This window comes from Heterodontus francisci, chromosome 26 (assembly GCF_036365525.1).
Source record: "Heterodontus francisci isolate sHetFra1 chromosome 26, sHetFra1.hap1, whole genome shotgun sequence".
Taxonomy (NCBI): Eukaryota; Metazoa; Chordata; class Chondrichthyes; order Heterodontiformes; family Heterodontidae; genus Heterodontus; species Heterodontus francisci.
The window spans coordinates 67,543,941-67,559,790 of record NC_090396.1 but is presented as its reverse complement, the minus strand read 5'-3'; the positions used below and the strand labels follow the sequence as shown (position 1 = coordinate 67,559,790).

The following is a 15,850-nucleotide window of genomic DNA, read 5'->3' as shown; positions in this document are numbered from 1 at the left end:
GCCTACTCGGGTCTGCAGATGAGACCCGACCCAAACCCGACAGAACCCAATCCAACCCCAAGCCTGACCCGACCAGAGTCCTTCCATTTTTTCCTGCGCCCGACCCAACCCGACCATCAATTAACCTACCTTCCATTTTTCACTTTGTTCCTTACCTGCACAAGCTTAAAATATCTAACAAAACCACCTTTAAAGTCCAAAAAGTAAATTAACATTAGAGTCACTTACCTGAGGTGGTGATAGAGCAGCCGAACCGGCCCAACCCGACCTGAGCCCGAATGCCAGACCCGGAAGTGCAACCCGACCCGAACCCAACACATGTCATCGGGTCCCATCGAGTTCAGGTCGGGTAGCAGGCCTTTAGTCCATAGATTTTAAGTTTCGACTTCGCAAAACAGCGGTGGAAAATCATATCCCGACACCTTACACCTGGTGTGGGTCATCAGTCTTCAAAAGAGAAACTCCAATTACAGCCTTCTCCTGTCTGAAAACAAATCTTAGTCTCCAATCTTCACTTTCAAGCAACCATCCTTTGCTACCAATGTTATAGAACTTACAAGCCTGTTTGTGAAGAAGACACTGAGACCAGAAAGCTTAGATAGAGACTGTTTATTGCTTGCCAAAGAGCTTACTTCTCCCCTCCTAACAACCCACCACCAGTTTTGGCTGGCTCTTTATATATACACATTTGAATACAATTAACTAATGTTAATTAGTTAGCCTGTAAGGCATATTACCTTGGACCTACCAGGTATTTATTATCCATTAACAGAACTTCAGACCCGAACAACTCAGCACAGCATTTCTAGCATCTGACCTGATCTTGTAGCTACAGCATTTATGTGGCTGGTCCAGTTCAGTTTCTGGTCATTGGTAACCCCCAGGATGTCAATAGTGGGGAATTCAGCAATGGTGTAATGCCATTGAACATCAAGGGGAGATGGTTATATTCTGTCTTGTTTGAGATGGTCATTGCCTGACAAACGTGTGGCGTTTATGTCACTTGCCACTTATCAGCCCAAGCCTGGATGTTGTCCAGGTCTTGCTGCATATGGACACGGGCTGCTTCAGTATCTGAATAGTTGCGAATGGTGCTGAACTTTGTGCAATCATCAGCGAATACCCCCACTTCTGACCTTATGATGGGGGAAAATCACTGAAGCAGCTGAAGATGGTTGGGCCCAGGACACTACCCTGAGGAACTCCTGCAGTGATGTCCTGGGACTGTGATAATTGACCTCCAACAACCACAACCATCTTCCTTTGTGCTAGGTATGATTGTAACCAGCAGAGAGTTTTCCCTTGACTTCAGTTTTGCAAGGACTCCTTGATACCATACTCAGTCAAATGCTGCCTTGATGTCAACGGCAGTCACTCTTACCTCACCGCTGGGGTTCAGCTCTTTTGTCCGTGTTGGACCAAGGCTGTAATGAGGTCAGGAGCTGAGTGGCCCTGGCAGAACCCAAACTGAATATCAGTGAGCAGGTTGTTGCTGAGCAAGTGCCGCATGATAGTATTGTCGATGACCTCCTCCATCACTTTGCTGGTGATTGACAGTAGACTTCTTTTTCTTCTTTGGCCTCCTTGTCTCAAGAGACAATGGGTAAGCGCCTAGAGGTGGTCAGTGGTTTGTGGAGCAGTGCCTGGAGTGGCTATAAAGGCCAATTCTAGAGTGACAGACTCTTCCACAGGTGCTGCAGAAAATATTGGTTGTCGGGGCTGTTACACAGTTGGCTCTCCCCTTGCGCTTCTGTCTTTTTTCCTGCCAACTGCTAAGTCTCTTCAACTCGCCACACTTCAGCCCCACCTTTATGGCTGCCGGCCAGCTCTGGCGATTGCTGGCAACTGACTCCCATGACTTGTGATCAATGTTATAGGACTTCATGTCTTGTTTGCAGACGTCTTTAAAGCGGAGACATAGATGGTCGGTAGGTCTGCTACCAGTGGCGAGATCGCTGTACAATGTGTCCTTGGGGATTCTGCCATCTTCCATGCGGCTCACATGGCCAAGCCATCTCAAGCGCCGCTGACTCAGTAGTGTGTATAAGCTGGGGATGTTGGCCGCCTCGAGGACTTCTGTGTTGGACATGCGGTCCTGCCACCTGATGCCAAGGATACTCCGGAGGCAGCGAAGATGGAATGAATTGAGATGTCGCTCTTGGCTGACATACGTTGTCCAGGCCTCGCTGCCATAGAGCAAGGTACTGAGGACACAGGCTTGAAACACTCGTACTTTTATGTTCCGTGTCAGTGCGCCATTTTCCCACACTCTCTTGGCCAGTCTGGACATAGCAGTGGACGCCTTTCCCATGTGCTTGTTGATTTCTGCATTGAGAGACAGGTTGCTGGTTATAGTTGAGCCTAGGTAGGTGAACTCTTGAACCACTTCCAGAGTGTGGTCGCCAATATTGATGGATGGACCATTTCTGACGTCCTGCCCCATGATCGTTTTCTTGAGGCTGATGGTTAGGCCAAATTCGTTGCAGGCATACGCAATCCTGTTGATGAGTCTCTGCAGACACTCTTCCATGTGGAATGTTAATGCAGCATCGTCAACAAAGAGGAGTTCCCTGATGAGGACTTTCCATACTTTGGTCTTCACTCTAAGACGGGCAAGGTTGAACAACCTGCCATCTGATCTTGTGTGGAGGAAAACTCCTTCTTCTGAAGACTTGAACGCATGTGAGAGCAGCAGTGAGAAGAAGATCCCAAATAGTGTAGTTGCGAGAACACAGCCCTGTTTCACTCCACTCAGGATAGGAAAGGGGTCTGATGAGGCACCGCTATGCTGAATTGGGCTTTTCATATTGTCATGGAATGAGGTGATGATACTTAGTAGCTTTGGTGGACATCCGATCTTTTCTAGTAGTCTGCTGACGAGGTCAAAGGTTTTGGTGAGATCTATGAAAGCAACGTAGAGGGGCATCTGTTGTTCGTGGCATTTCTCCTGTAGCTGGCGAAGGGAGAACAGCATGTCAATGGTGGATCTCTCTGCTCGAAAGCCGCACTGTGCCTCAGGGTAGACATGCTCAGCCAGCTTCTGGAGTCTATTTTCAACGACTCGAGCAAAGACTTTCCCTACTGTGCTGAGCAGGAAGATTCCACGGTAGTTGTTGCAGTCACCACAGTCACCCTTCTTCTTATAGAAGGTGATGATATTGGCATCGTGCGTGTCCTGTGGTACTGCTCCCTCATCCCAGCAGAGGCAATGCAGTTCATGGAATGCTGAGAGTATAGCAGGCTTGGCACTCTTGATTATTTCAGGGGTAATGCCATCCTTTCCAGGGGCTTTTCCACTGGCTACAGAATCAATGGCATCACTGAGTTCCGATTTTGTTGGCTGTTTGTCCAGCTCATCCATGACTGGCAGAGATTGGGCTGCATTGAGGGCGGTCTCAGTGACAACATTCTCCCTGGAGTACAGTTCTAGAGTGCTCCACCCAGCAGTCCATTTGCTTGCATTGGTCAGTGATCGTTTCCCCTGATTTAGACTTGAGGGGGGCGATCTTCTTGATGGTTGGCCCAAAAGCTCTCTTGATGCCATCGTACATTCCTCTGATGTTTCTGGTGTCAGAGGCCTGCTGAATACGACTGCAGAGGTGTTGCCAGTAGTCATTTGCACAGCGCCTGGCTGTTCTTTGTGCAGTGCTTCTGGCTACTTTAAGTGCTACGGATGTTAGCTCACTGGGGGCCTTCTTGTATTTCAACAGTGCAGTGCGCTTAGCGGCTATGACAGGTTCCAGCTCTTCAAAGTGAGATTGAAACCAGTCTGCATTCTGCTTCTCACGTTTGCCAAAGGTGGTCATTGCTGAGTCATGGATGGCATCTCTGATGTGGGCCCACTTCGTCTCTGCATCCCCTGCAGGAGTGTTTTGAAGGACTTTTTCAAGTGAATTTAGAAACTTATGTAACAGCTGTGGATAAACAATTCTGTTAGTGTTGATGCATGGGCGGCCCTTCTGCTTGGAGTGATGTAGCTTCTTTGGTTTGAGTCTAACTTTGCTGCACACCAGGGAGTGGTCGGTGTCGCAGTCCGCACTGTGGAAGCTGCATGTGATTTGGACACTGTTTATAGAGGCTCGCCTTGTGACAATGAAGTCCAGCTGGTGCCAACGACGTGATCTTGGGTGTCTCCTGAAACCTGGTGACAGGGTTTAGTATGAAAGAACGAGTTGGTGATGCAGAGGTTGTGATAGATACACAACTCCAGCAGTCTCTGTCCATTCTCATTCATCCTTCCAATGCCATAGCGCCCAATGCAGGAGGGCCATGAGTCATGGTCAGCCCCAACCCTGGCTTTAAAGTCCCCCAGCACGAACAAATGTTCGGTATTAGGAATGCTACTAATGATATTATGGAGTTCCTGGTATAACTGGTGATCGAGAGTAGACTGATAGGGCTGTAATTGGCCAGGTTGGATTTGTCCTGCTTTTTGTTGGCAGTGTGTATGACTCAAATGAAGATTTTTAAATCTGAATTTACTGGTTGATTTATACTTAATAAATATAACCACATAAAACAACTAGTTTTTGCTTAGTTTACAGTACCATGTCAGAATCTTTTTTCAAGTGGGTAATTATGCTCACTACATAACTTTTGGGCATTAATGACTTTTGATGACTGAAAATGACTGTTGTGGGGGCACTGAATGCTAATTTTCCATCAGAGCCTTTCGTCAGAACAAAGTTTTGAAAATTGTTCATAAGATACATCTGATGCCTTTGTCTTTTTATTCTGAAATGTGTCAAAAAATCTTGGAAGATGCTGCAGAAAGATTTTTTGCAATACTCTTTTGAAGATTGTGTCCAATGATTCTATATCCTGGGAAGGGAAGAAAGGAAAATAAAGACCCATTTATAAAGCGCTTTTGATGACCTCAGAACATCCCAAAGCACTTTACAGCCAATTAAGTACTTTTGAAGTTTACTCACTGTTGTAATGTAGGAAACGCAGCAGCCAACTTGTGCACAGCAAGGTCCCATGAACAGAAATGTGATAATTAAAAGCAGGTTATCTGTCATTATGTTGATTGAGGGATAAATATTGCCCAGGTTGGGTTTGTCATTTTGAACAATGCCATTATAGAAATGGCATAATCTTTTAGGGAATAAGGAAACCACAGTATTTCTATTTTCAAACACTTTTTCAAGATGAATATCCATTTGTAAGTTGATTATGTGCATTTTCTATCACAAGAGCCCAGCAATACATCACATCTGTGTGGAAGTTTTGCATTACACCAAATAGTTGTCTCGATAATTTTCTCTTGCAGTTTTACTTTTCAGCTGCGAAATTGGGCTCTGTAGTGCTGCTGGTGCCAGCACTATGGAAGCCCCGAGATCAGCAAATGGCACACAGCACTTCCTGTTACTTACGGCACAGTCCAAGCCACAATTCATGCTGGGAAGGGCACTAGAGCAGGCCTGCAAGTATGTGGAGGCTGTGAGAGGTGAGTGTGAGGCTTGCATCATTGGAAGGTGTGTGAGGGTGAGTTGGAGCATCTGAATGTTAGGCCGGAGTCCTGACTACTCGGGGCTGCTGATGGGTGAGTGATGGTGTGGTGTGGTGCATTGAGCAGCTTGAGAGGTTGGTGATGTGGTGGACATGAGATGTCCTTCCGGGATTCATTCACTGACCTTTACCACCCGTGTAAGGTTATTGAACTTCTTGCAGCAATCCGCAGGTTGCGAGGGCTAGACTCCAGGAGTTAACCTTCCTGGCCACGTTTTCCTATATCCTGAAGACAGTGCGCCTTGAGGGCCTCCTGGCCCCTTCTGGAAACATGGCCTCTCTCCTCCAGTTGGCCTCCATCACCAAGGCCTCCAGTGCCCTATCCATGAACCTGACCACCCTCTCTTTTGCCTGGAGCTCTGTTTTTTTCATTCCATCTGCAGCCAGTTCCACCAACCATACTAACTGGATGCATACAAACTAGATGCTGACATGTGACACAGTGTTTCTTAGTAAACATTTAAAAAGCAGATTTATCCATTTTAATGCACTCATTCCTTTTGTTGCAATATTCATAATAGTGTAAATAATGTAATTTAAATTCTGACTGAGCTCAATTTAAGTGTATTTGCCACACCTACTTGTTTCTTTGCTGCCAATTTTTGTTTTGGGGATTGGCAATCTGAATTTCAGGGCTCAAACCAGTCATGTCTAAGATGAATTAATTTGATGTCGTGATTTCTCAGGAGAGAGCAGCTGGGATGGGAAACATTTGACATGTGTTTCACAGGGAGCAAATAGATTTGACAGTATTTGTAAAGCCTGAATTGAATAGGAAGTTATATTTAGCTCACCCTGACAGACAGGACACAGAACTATTTTTTGAGCTGTGGTCAGTTCTCTCACAGATTTCCTTGAATTGTGAGATAACCAGAAGTGCACATCTTTACAAATAAATGAAAATCATTTTTCTTTTTAATACTCCTGTATGTTGAAACACAGCAGTGACATTAAATGTACATCTTTTCTAATCCTCTGAAGAAATCTTCCAACACAGAACATCAGCCAGTGTTTCTTTAATTTTAAAAAACATTTTTGTTCCATATTCCTTGTTTTCTTTTTCCTGCAATAGCCTAAGAGAAGGAAATGTTGGAAGGAAAATTTACAACCCAAACTTTGTAGTCCAGTGGCTAGTGTCTAGGCATGCATATACTGTAATTGTATTATTGTCTCCATGAGCTGCTGGCCAGTCAGAGGGCTGGCAGCTCAGCGGTATCAGCAGCGCCACCGGGAGCGGTGGCCTCTGCTGGTACTGCAGAGGCCTTGGACCCAAGCCCAGCGCTGGAACCCCGGACAAGGGGGTAGGTGATGTGGGGTCGCCGGGGCCAGTCTGGAAGGCCCCAGCAAGGGGGGTGGGCATGAAGTCCAGTGGGAGGGGGTTCCCGGAAGTAAAGGTGTTCCCAGTGGGGGTCCTCCGTGGGTCACAAATTGCCCACGGAGGAGGGGCCGCCTCCAAGCCCGCAGGGAGGGCGCCTTGTGTTGTGAGACGTCCTCCCTGCACGGCGGAGGCCCCCTCTCCCACTGCTGGTAAGATCCCAGCGGCAGCGGGACCAGGCCCTTAATTGGCCATTAATAGGCCACTTAAGGGCCATCATTGGCCTCTGGGTGAGAAAGCCATTGTCCCTGGAAAGATTGATTGGTGACAGGGCCCTGCACCCCGCTGCCCCCCAACCCCCACCCCCTGCTTTCCCCCACCTCCTTCTCTGCCTCGGGGGCCCATAAAATCCTGGCCTATAGCTGCATTTTCAATTCAATTTTCTGATGTCACTGTGTCATTACAGGCGCTGGCCACTGTGATGGCTGTAGGGAGCAAGTGTCTGAAGACTCTTGTCTTTGTACAAAGCCATGGAAAGTTTACTAGTGTATTCTAAATAATATTAGGTCTGATTTTGGATTACAGGAAGCATTCCGTTATGGACGCAGTTAACAAACAATCTGTTTTTCTTCTCGTGCTTTTTGGTGCCATCCGTCAATTGACTATCTTTGAACACATTGTCTATCAATCAATATCTTCTCTTTGAGTGGTGACTAACAATTTTGAAATTTGCAAACTGTGTAGCACAATGGTGCAAAGTGTTAAAGCACTAATGCTCAGTGAAATACCATTGGATAGATGCAGACTTGATTCCCCGTCTGCTTGAGTGCAGCATAGGGAACAGAGGTGGTTCCCTGCTGTGGAGGGAGATTTGCAAAATCAGTAGGGAGAGTAGTCCCTGAGAGCTGGCTACAAATAACTTTGACATCATCTAAGAGCTCTTAGAGCAAGGGCATGCATCTGCCCTCTTAGCTGCAGAGGTATCAGTCAGGTGGATGAGGAATGGGATAACTAACATTCAAAGAAGCTGATTGCAAAATGTTTTAAAAGCTTGAAATGCTGCATGTATAAACTTAGAAATAGTGAATCTCTAATCAACACCATTTTATGCTTCCACATTGAACATTGTTTTGCCATGAATGTAAACAAAAAGGTGATTAATTCATTTAATTTTGTTTTTCAGTGCTCCTTTTTACCTAAGTTCTCCATTCATATAGAAACAAAATATGAAGATAACAATGGATCGAATGATAATGTAAGTATTTAATGTTTTGCAGTTATTTATTTTTCAAGCAGTTCAAGTTTATTTCCACTGTTTTGCTTCCACAACTTTGATGCTTCTTTCCATCAGCATGGAGGTTACTCTCTAGAGGACAGTGCATGGGTGCAGTGAGAATGCAGTAATAATGGGGGAAATAGCTTGAAAAATAAAAATCCTCAAATTATTTAATTCTTGTAATTTAGTCCAAATAGGTTAATCTCTATTTGACTATGTGACAATAAATACAAACCCCATCATCTTAATCAGTTGAAAGATAAATTCAGTACTTTCTACAGGTCCTTTTCAAGTCAAAGTCTCCATATGTTATAAAAGCAAAATACTGCGGATGCTGGAAATCTGAAATAAAAACAAGAAATGCTGGAACCACTCAGCAGGTCTGGCAGCATCTGTGAAAAGAGAAGCAGAGTTAACGTTTCGGGTCAGTGACCCTTCTTCGGAACTGACAAATATTAGAAAAGTAATAGGTTTTAAACAAATACAGCAAGGGTGGGGCAAGAGATAACAAAAGGGAAGGTGTTGATAGGACTGAGGGGCACCAAGAATAACTGACCGGAAGGTCATGGCGCAAAGGCAAACGATATATTAATGGTGTGTTGAAAGACAAAGTGTCAGTGCAGAGAGGGTGTTAATTGACAGAAAAATGAACAGCCCTGGCCCAAAGCACAAACATGAAAATAAACAGTGGGTAGGCATATGGTAAAAAAAAATGAATGATTTTGGCGAAATGAAACGCCGTTCTTGAATGCGCTTCATTACAATGTAAAACAGAAATCGAAAAAACATTTTAAACATATTTTCGCATTCATGCCCATCATTCACTCCACTGGCAGTTAACACAATTTTGCTTTGCATCATTGTTATTCATTTAACTCAATGAGGTTAAATTTGTGACAAAGGATCGGCGATAACATTGTTTTTTCCTGAAATGTGTACAATTTTCAAGTGATAAGGCTGTAGCAATAAACTTCATCTGAATATTCTGGCATTTTGGTTTTTAAATTTTTCCACAAAGTTTAATGGGTTATGGTCAGTGCATATTCGTGTTTCTTTGTAGTCATGACGGACATATATTTCAAAATGTTTAAGAGTCAGCAATAGTCCTACTGTTTCTTTTCCACAGTGGAATACTTTTTTTGGTGGCGATTCAATTTTCTTGAAAAGTACCCTACTGGTTTTTCTATGCCTGATTCGTCATCTTGCAATGAGGAGAGACTGGATAGGCTGGGGTTGTTTTCCTTGGAGCGGAGAAGGCTGAGGGGGACCTGATAGAGGTATATAAAATTATGAGAGGCATTGATAGGATAGATAGGAATAAACCTTTTCCCTTAGCAGAGAGGTCAATAACCAGGGGGCATAGATTTAAGGTAAGGGGCAGGAGGTTTAGAGGGGAGTTGAGGAAAATGTTTTCATTCGGAGGGTGGATGGAATCTGGAACACACTGCAGGAACCCTCAAAACATTTACGAGGTATTTAGATGAGCACTTGAAACACCATAGCATACAAGGCTACGGGCCAAGTGTAGTAAAATGGGATTAGATTGGATGGGTGCTTGATGGTTGGCGCAGATGCGTTGGCTGAAGGGTCTGTTTCTGTGCTGTATAACTCTGTGACTCTTTGACTGCACCAACCTCCAGGTCGCTGGCATCAATTGGTACCTTGAAGGGTTTAGCAAAATTTGGAGCAGCCAACATTGATTCATTAGTTAAGATTACCTTTAGCTTTTCAAAAGCTGCCTGGCATTCACCTGACCATACTACCTTGGTTTTCTTTTTCTGTAGCTAATTGGTTAGTGGAGCAGCTACAGCACTAAAATTCGGCACAAACTTTCTGTAGAAACCACACATCGCCAAAAACCTCATGATCTCACGCTTCGTTTTAGGGAACTCCATGAAGGCTTGTAATTTTGCTGTTCTTGGCAACACTTGTCCTTGCCCCACTATATGTCTGAGTTAGGACACTCTTGTTTTTGCAAATTCACTTTTTGCCAGATTTACCACTAAATCAGCTGTTTGTAATTTGTTAAACAGAATTTCTAGCTGTTATAAGTGTTCCTTCCAAGTGTTACTGTAGATTAGGGCGGCACAGTGGCGCAGTGGTTAGCACCGCAGCCTCACAGCTCCAGGGACCCGGGTTCGATTCCGGGTACTGCCTGTGTGGAGTTTGCAAGTTCTCCCTGTGTCTGCGTGGGTTTTCTCCGGGTGCTCCGGTTTCCTCCCACAAGCCAAAAGACTTGCAGGTTGATAGGTAAATTGGCCATTATAAAATTGTCACTAGTATAGGTAGGTGGTAGGGAAATATAGGGACAGGTGGGGATGTTTGGTAGGAATATGGGATTAGTGTAGGATTAGTATAAATGGGTGGTTGATGTTCGGCACAAACTCGGTAGGCCGAAGGGCCTGTGTCAGTGCTGTATCTCTAATCTAAAAATTAGTACAGCATCAAGATACACTACACAGTTGGGAGCACTGGCTACCACTTGATTCATTAGTCTCTGAAATGTTGCTGGGGCATTTTTAGCCCATTGGCATCACTCGGCACTGATAAAGAAGCTGCTATTTCTTTAGCTCGAGGTGCCAAAGGAACATGCCAGTATCCTTTAAGAAATCTACCTTTGTAAGAAACCTGGCACTGCCCAATCTGTCAATACAGTCTTCTAAGTGAGGAATTGGGCAGGAGTCTGCCTTCATTGCTCCATTGACATTTCTGTAGTCTATGCAAAGTCAGGTTGACGCATCAGGTTTCGGCACTCATCGGTCACTGACCTGAAACGTTAACTCTGCCTCTCTCTCCACAGATGCTGTCAGACCTGCTGTGTATTTCCAGGATTTCTTGTTTTTATTTCAGCACTAATACTATTGGTGAACTCCAGATACTTTGACTAGATTCAATTAAGTTGTTTTCCAGCATGAATTGGATTTCTACTTTTATTTGGGCCTGTGTGTCTGGACTTAAGCAGTAAGGATGCTGTTTTAAAGGAACGGATTCACCTACATCCACATCATGTGTGGTGAAGGTTGTACATCCTGGCTTATCCCTACAGACTCTTTTAAAGGCTGTGAGTAGCCTTGTTAGGTCTTGTTGTTCTGCATCTAAGTACAAAAACCTGTTGTCCAATTTTCCTAACCATTCTGTATTAGCTAACCAGATAGTTGGACGTTCAACCTGAGAATTGTTTAGGTCTCCTTCTGCTTTATCCTTACTATCCCTTTCCTTCTCAACAGTCCCCATTACCTGACACCTGTACTGGCTTATCCACCTCCCTGCAATAATATTGCTTTAACATATTGATATGACACAGCTGATTCTTTTTCTGGCAATCAGGGGTGTCAGTCAAGTAATTTACCTTCCCCACTCTTTTGACCACTTTATACAGATCACTGAACCGTGCTTTTAATGGTTCACCCTGTAAAGATAATAATACTGTATCTCTAAAACTAAACTAAAACTAAAACTAATACTTCATCCTCTGGTTAAAAATTTCGGGTCTTTGTGTTTGTATCTGCCCATTTTTTCATATTGGCTTGGGATGGTTTAAGGTGTCCTGAGCCACGTTGCAAGCTTTCATGAGCCTTTCCCGGAACACATACATTGTCTAGTCTCGAAGATTCATTCCTTTGTTCTAAGAACCTGTCATTGATAAGTTTTAGGGGACCTCTTATTTCATGTCTGTAAACCAATTCGAAAGGACTAAAACCTGTAGTTAAACTGACTGGCCTGTAGTTGCTGGGCTAATCTTTGCACCCTTTTTTGAACAAGGATGTAACATTTACAATTCTCCAGCCCTCTACACCACCCCCGAATCTAAGGAAGACTACAAAATTATGGCTAGTGCCTCCACAATTTCCACCCTCACTTCCCTCTGTATCCTTGGATGCATCTCATCCAGTCCTGGTGCATTATCCACTTTTAAGTACTGACAGCCTATCTAACACGTCCTCCTTATCAAACTTAAACCCTTCTAACATCTGAATTGCCTCCTCTTTCACCATTACCTGGATTGCATCTTCTTTCTTGGTAAAGACAGATGCAAAGTGTTCATTTAATACCTCAGCTATGCCCTCTGCCCCCATGCGTAAATCCCCTTTATGTCCATAATCAGCCCAACTCCTTTTTACCACCGTTTTACTGTTTGTATGTCTATAGCGAGAGATGTCTATAGAAAACTTTAGGATTCCCTAAGTGGCGTGAAACAGGGCTGTGTTCTCGCATCTACACTGTTTGGGATTTTCTTCTCCCTGCTGCTTTCACACGTGTTCGAGTCTTCAGAAGAAGGAATTTTCCTCCACACAAGATCAGGTGGCAGGTTGTTCAACCTTGCCCGCCTAAGAGCGAAGACCAAAGTACGGAAAGTCCTCATCAGGGAACTCCTCTTTGCTGACGATGCTGTATTAACATCTCACACTGAAGAGTGTCTGCAGAGTCTCATCGACAGGTTTGTGGCTGCCTGCAACGAATTTGGCCTAACCATCAGCCTCAAGAAAACGAACATCATGGGACAGGACATCAGAAATGGTCCATCCATCAATATCGGCGACCACGCTCTGGAAGTGCTTCAAGAGTTCACCTACCTAGGCTCAACTATCACCAGCAACCTGTCTCTCAATGCAGAAAACAACAAGCACATGGGAAAGGCGTCCACTGCTATGTCCAGACTGGCCAAGAGAGTGTGGGAAAATGGCGCACTGACACGGAACATAAAAGTACGAGTGTTTCAAGCCTGTGTCCTCAGTACCTTGCTCTATGGCAGCGAGGCCTGGACAATGTATGTCAGCCAAGAGCGACATCTCAATTCATTCCATCTTCGCTGCCTCCGGAGTATCCTTGGCATCAGGTGGCAGGACCGCATGTCCAACACAGAAGTCCTCGAGGCGGCCAACATCCCCAGCTTATACACACTACTGAGTCAGCGGCGCTTGAGATGGCTTGGCCATGTGAGCCGCATGAAGATGGCAGAATCCCCAAGGACACATTGTACAGCGATCTCGCCACTGGTAGCAGACCTACCGACCATCTATGTCTCCGCTTTAAAGACGTCTGCAAACGAGACATGAAGTCCTATAACATTGATCACAAGTCGTGGGAGTCAGTTGCCAGCAATCGGCAGAGCTGGCCGGCAGCCATAAAGGTGGGGCTAAAGTGTGGCGAGTTGAAGAGACTTAGCAGTTGGCAGGAAAAAAGACAGAAGCGCAAGGGGAGAGCCAACTGTGTAACAGCCCCGGCAACCAATTTTTTCTGCAGCACCTGTGGAAGAGTCTGTCACTCTCGTATTGGCCTTTATAGCCACTCCAGGCGCTGCTCCACAAGCCACTGACCACCTCCAGGCGCTTACCCATTGTCTCCCGAGACAAGGAGTTCAAAGAGAAGAGAGAGAGATGTCTATGGAAAACTTTAGGATTCTCTTTAATGTTAACTGCAAGTTCTCAATAGTATTTTCTATCTGGCATCTGTCATAAGCACACTTTTTCTTCTTTATTTTAATATCTACCTCTTTTGTCATCCAGGGAGCTCTGGAGGACCCTACCTTACCCCTTCAAGGGAACATACCTTGACTGTGCCCGAACTATCTCTTCTTTGAAGGTAGCCCATTGTTCGTTTTTTCAGTTTATTCGCCCCAGCTCAGTTCTTAACCCAGAATCACAGAATGATACAGTGCAGAAGAGGCCCTTCGGCCCATCGAGCCTGCACCGATGCATTAAAATACCTGACCTGTCTACCTAATCCCATTTGCCAGCACTTGGCTCATAGCCTTGAATGTTATGACTTGCCAAGTGCTCACCCAGGTACTTTTTAAAGGATGTGAGGCAACCTGCATCCCAGACCGTCACCACCCTCTGGGTAAAAATGTTCTTCCTCAAGTCCCCCTTAAACCTCCCGCCCCTCACCTTAAACTTGTGACCCCTCGTAACTGACCCTTCAACTAAGGGGAACAGCTGTTCCCTATCCACCCTGTCCATGCCCCTCATAATCTTGTACACCTCGATCAGGTCACCTCTCAGTCTTCTCTGCTCCAGCGAAAACAACCCAAGCCTATCCAACCTCTCTTCATAGCTTAAATGTTCCATCCCAGGCAACAACCTGGTGAATCGCCTCTGCACCCCCTTCAATGCAATCACATCCTTCCTATAATGTGGCGATCAGAATTGCACACAGTACTCCAGCTGTGGCCTTACCAAAGTTCTGTACAACTCCAACATGACCTCCCTGCTTTTGAAATCTATGCCTCGATTGATAAAGGCAAGTGTCCCTTATGCCTTTTTCACCACCCTATTAATCTGCCCTTCTGCCTTCAGAGATCTATGGACAAACACGCCAAGGTCCCTTTGTTCCTCGGAACTTCCCAGTGTCGGGCCATTCATTGAATACTTCCGTGTCACATTACTCCTTCCAAAGTGTATCACCTCACACTTTTCAGCGTTAAATTCCATCTGCCACTTTTTTGCCCATTTGACCATCCCGTCTATATCTTCCTGTAACCTAAGACACTCCACCTCACTGTTAACCACTCGGCCAATCTTTGTGTCATCCGCGAACTTACTGATCCTACCCCCCACATAGTCATCTATGTTGTTTATATAAATGACAAACAATAGGGGACCCAGCACAGATCCCTGTGGTACGCCACTGGACACTGGCTTTCAGTCACTGAAACAGCCGTCTGTCATCACTCTCTGTCTCCTACAGCTAAGCCAATTTTGAATCCACCTTATCAAGTTACCTTGTATCCCATGTGCATTTGCTTTCTTGATAAGTCTCCCATGTGGGACCTTGTCAAAGGCTTTGCTGAAATCCATGTAAACTACATCAACTGCACCCTCATCTACACACCTGGTCACATGCTCAAAAAATTCAATCAAATTTGTTAGGCATGACCTCCCTCTGACAAAGCCATGCTGACTATTCCTAAACAAATTTTGCCTCTCCAAGTGGAGATAGATTCCCTCCTTCAGAATTTTCTCCAATAGTTTCCCTACCACTGACGTGAGACTCACTGGTCTGTATTTCCCTGGCCTTTCTCTCCAACCTTTTTTAAATAGACCCACAGCATCCTCGCCTCCCACAGCATCCTTTTTATTTTATTTAGAGATACAGCACTGAAACAGGCCCTTCGGCCCACCGAGTCTGTGCCGACCATCAACCACCCATTTATACTAATCCTACACTAATCCCATATTCCTACCACATCCCCACCTGTCCCTATATTTCCCTACCACCTACCTATACTAGGGGCAATTTATAATGGCCAATTTACCTATCAACCTGCAAGTCTTTGGTGATGGGAGGAAACCGGGGTACCCGGCGAAAACCCACGCAGACACAGGGAGAACTTGCAAACTCCACACAGGCAGTACCCAGAATTGAACCCGGGTCGCTGGAGCTGTGAGGCTGCGGTGCTAACCACTGCGCCACCGTGCTGCCCATCCTGGGACACAAATTGTCTGGACCTGGAGATTTGTCCACTTTTAAGCATTCCAAAACCTCCAATACCTTGTCACTCCCTATGACAATTTGCTCAAAAAACTCACAGTCTCTCTCTCTAAGTTCCATATCGACATCCTCATTCTCTTGGGTGAAGACAGATGTGAAGTTGTCTTTCGCCAGGTTAATTATTCTTACTCTGGATTGTCCTTTGTCCTTTTCCATAGTCAGCCTAAAACTTAAGATACAATGATCACTGTTCCCGAAATCATCATCTATTGATCCACTTGACCCACCTCATTCCCAAGAACCAGGTCTAGCAGTGT

At 45.1% G+C, this 15,850-nt stretch overlaps 1 protein-coding gene across 1 annotated transcript in view; it reads left to right on the top strand.

Annotated features, from left to right (window-relative positions):
- The window catches only part of LOC137384438 (cytoplasmic phosphatidylinositol transfer protein 1-like), a 399,346-nt gene that overhangs the window by 314,856 nt on the left and 68,640 nt on the right, over positions 1–15,850 (top strand). The window contains exon 6 of the mRNA XM_068058497.1: positions 8,010–8,081. Coding sequence (XP_067914598.1) covers positions 8,010–8,081 — 72 coding nt within the window. The remainder of the gene's footprint in view (positions 1–8,009; positions 8,082–15,850) is intronic.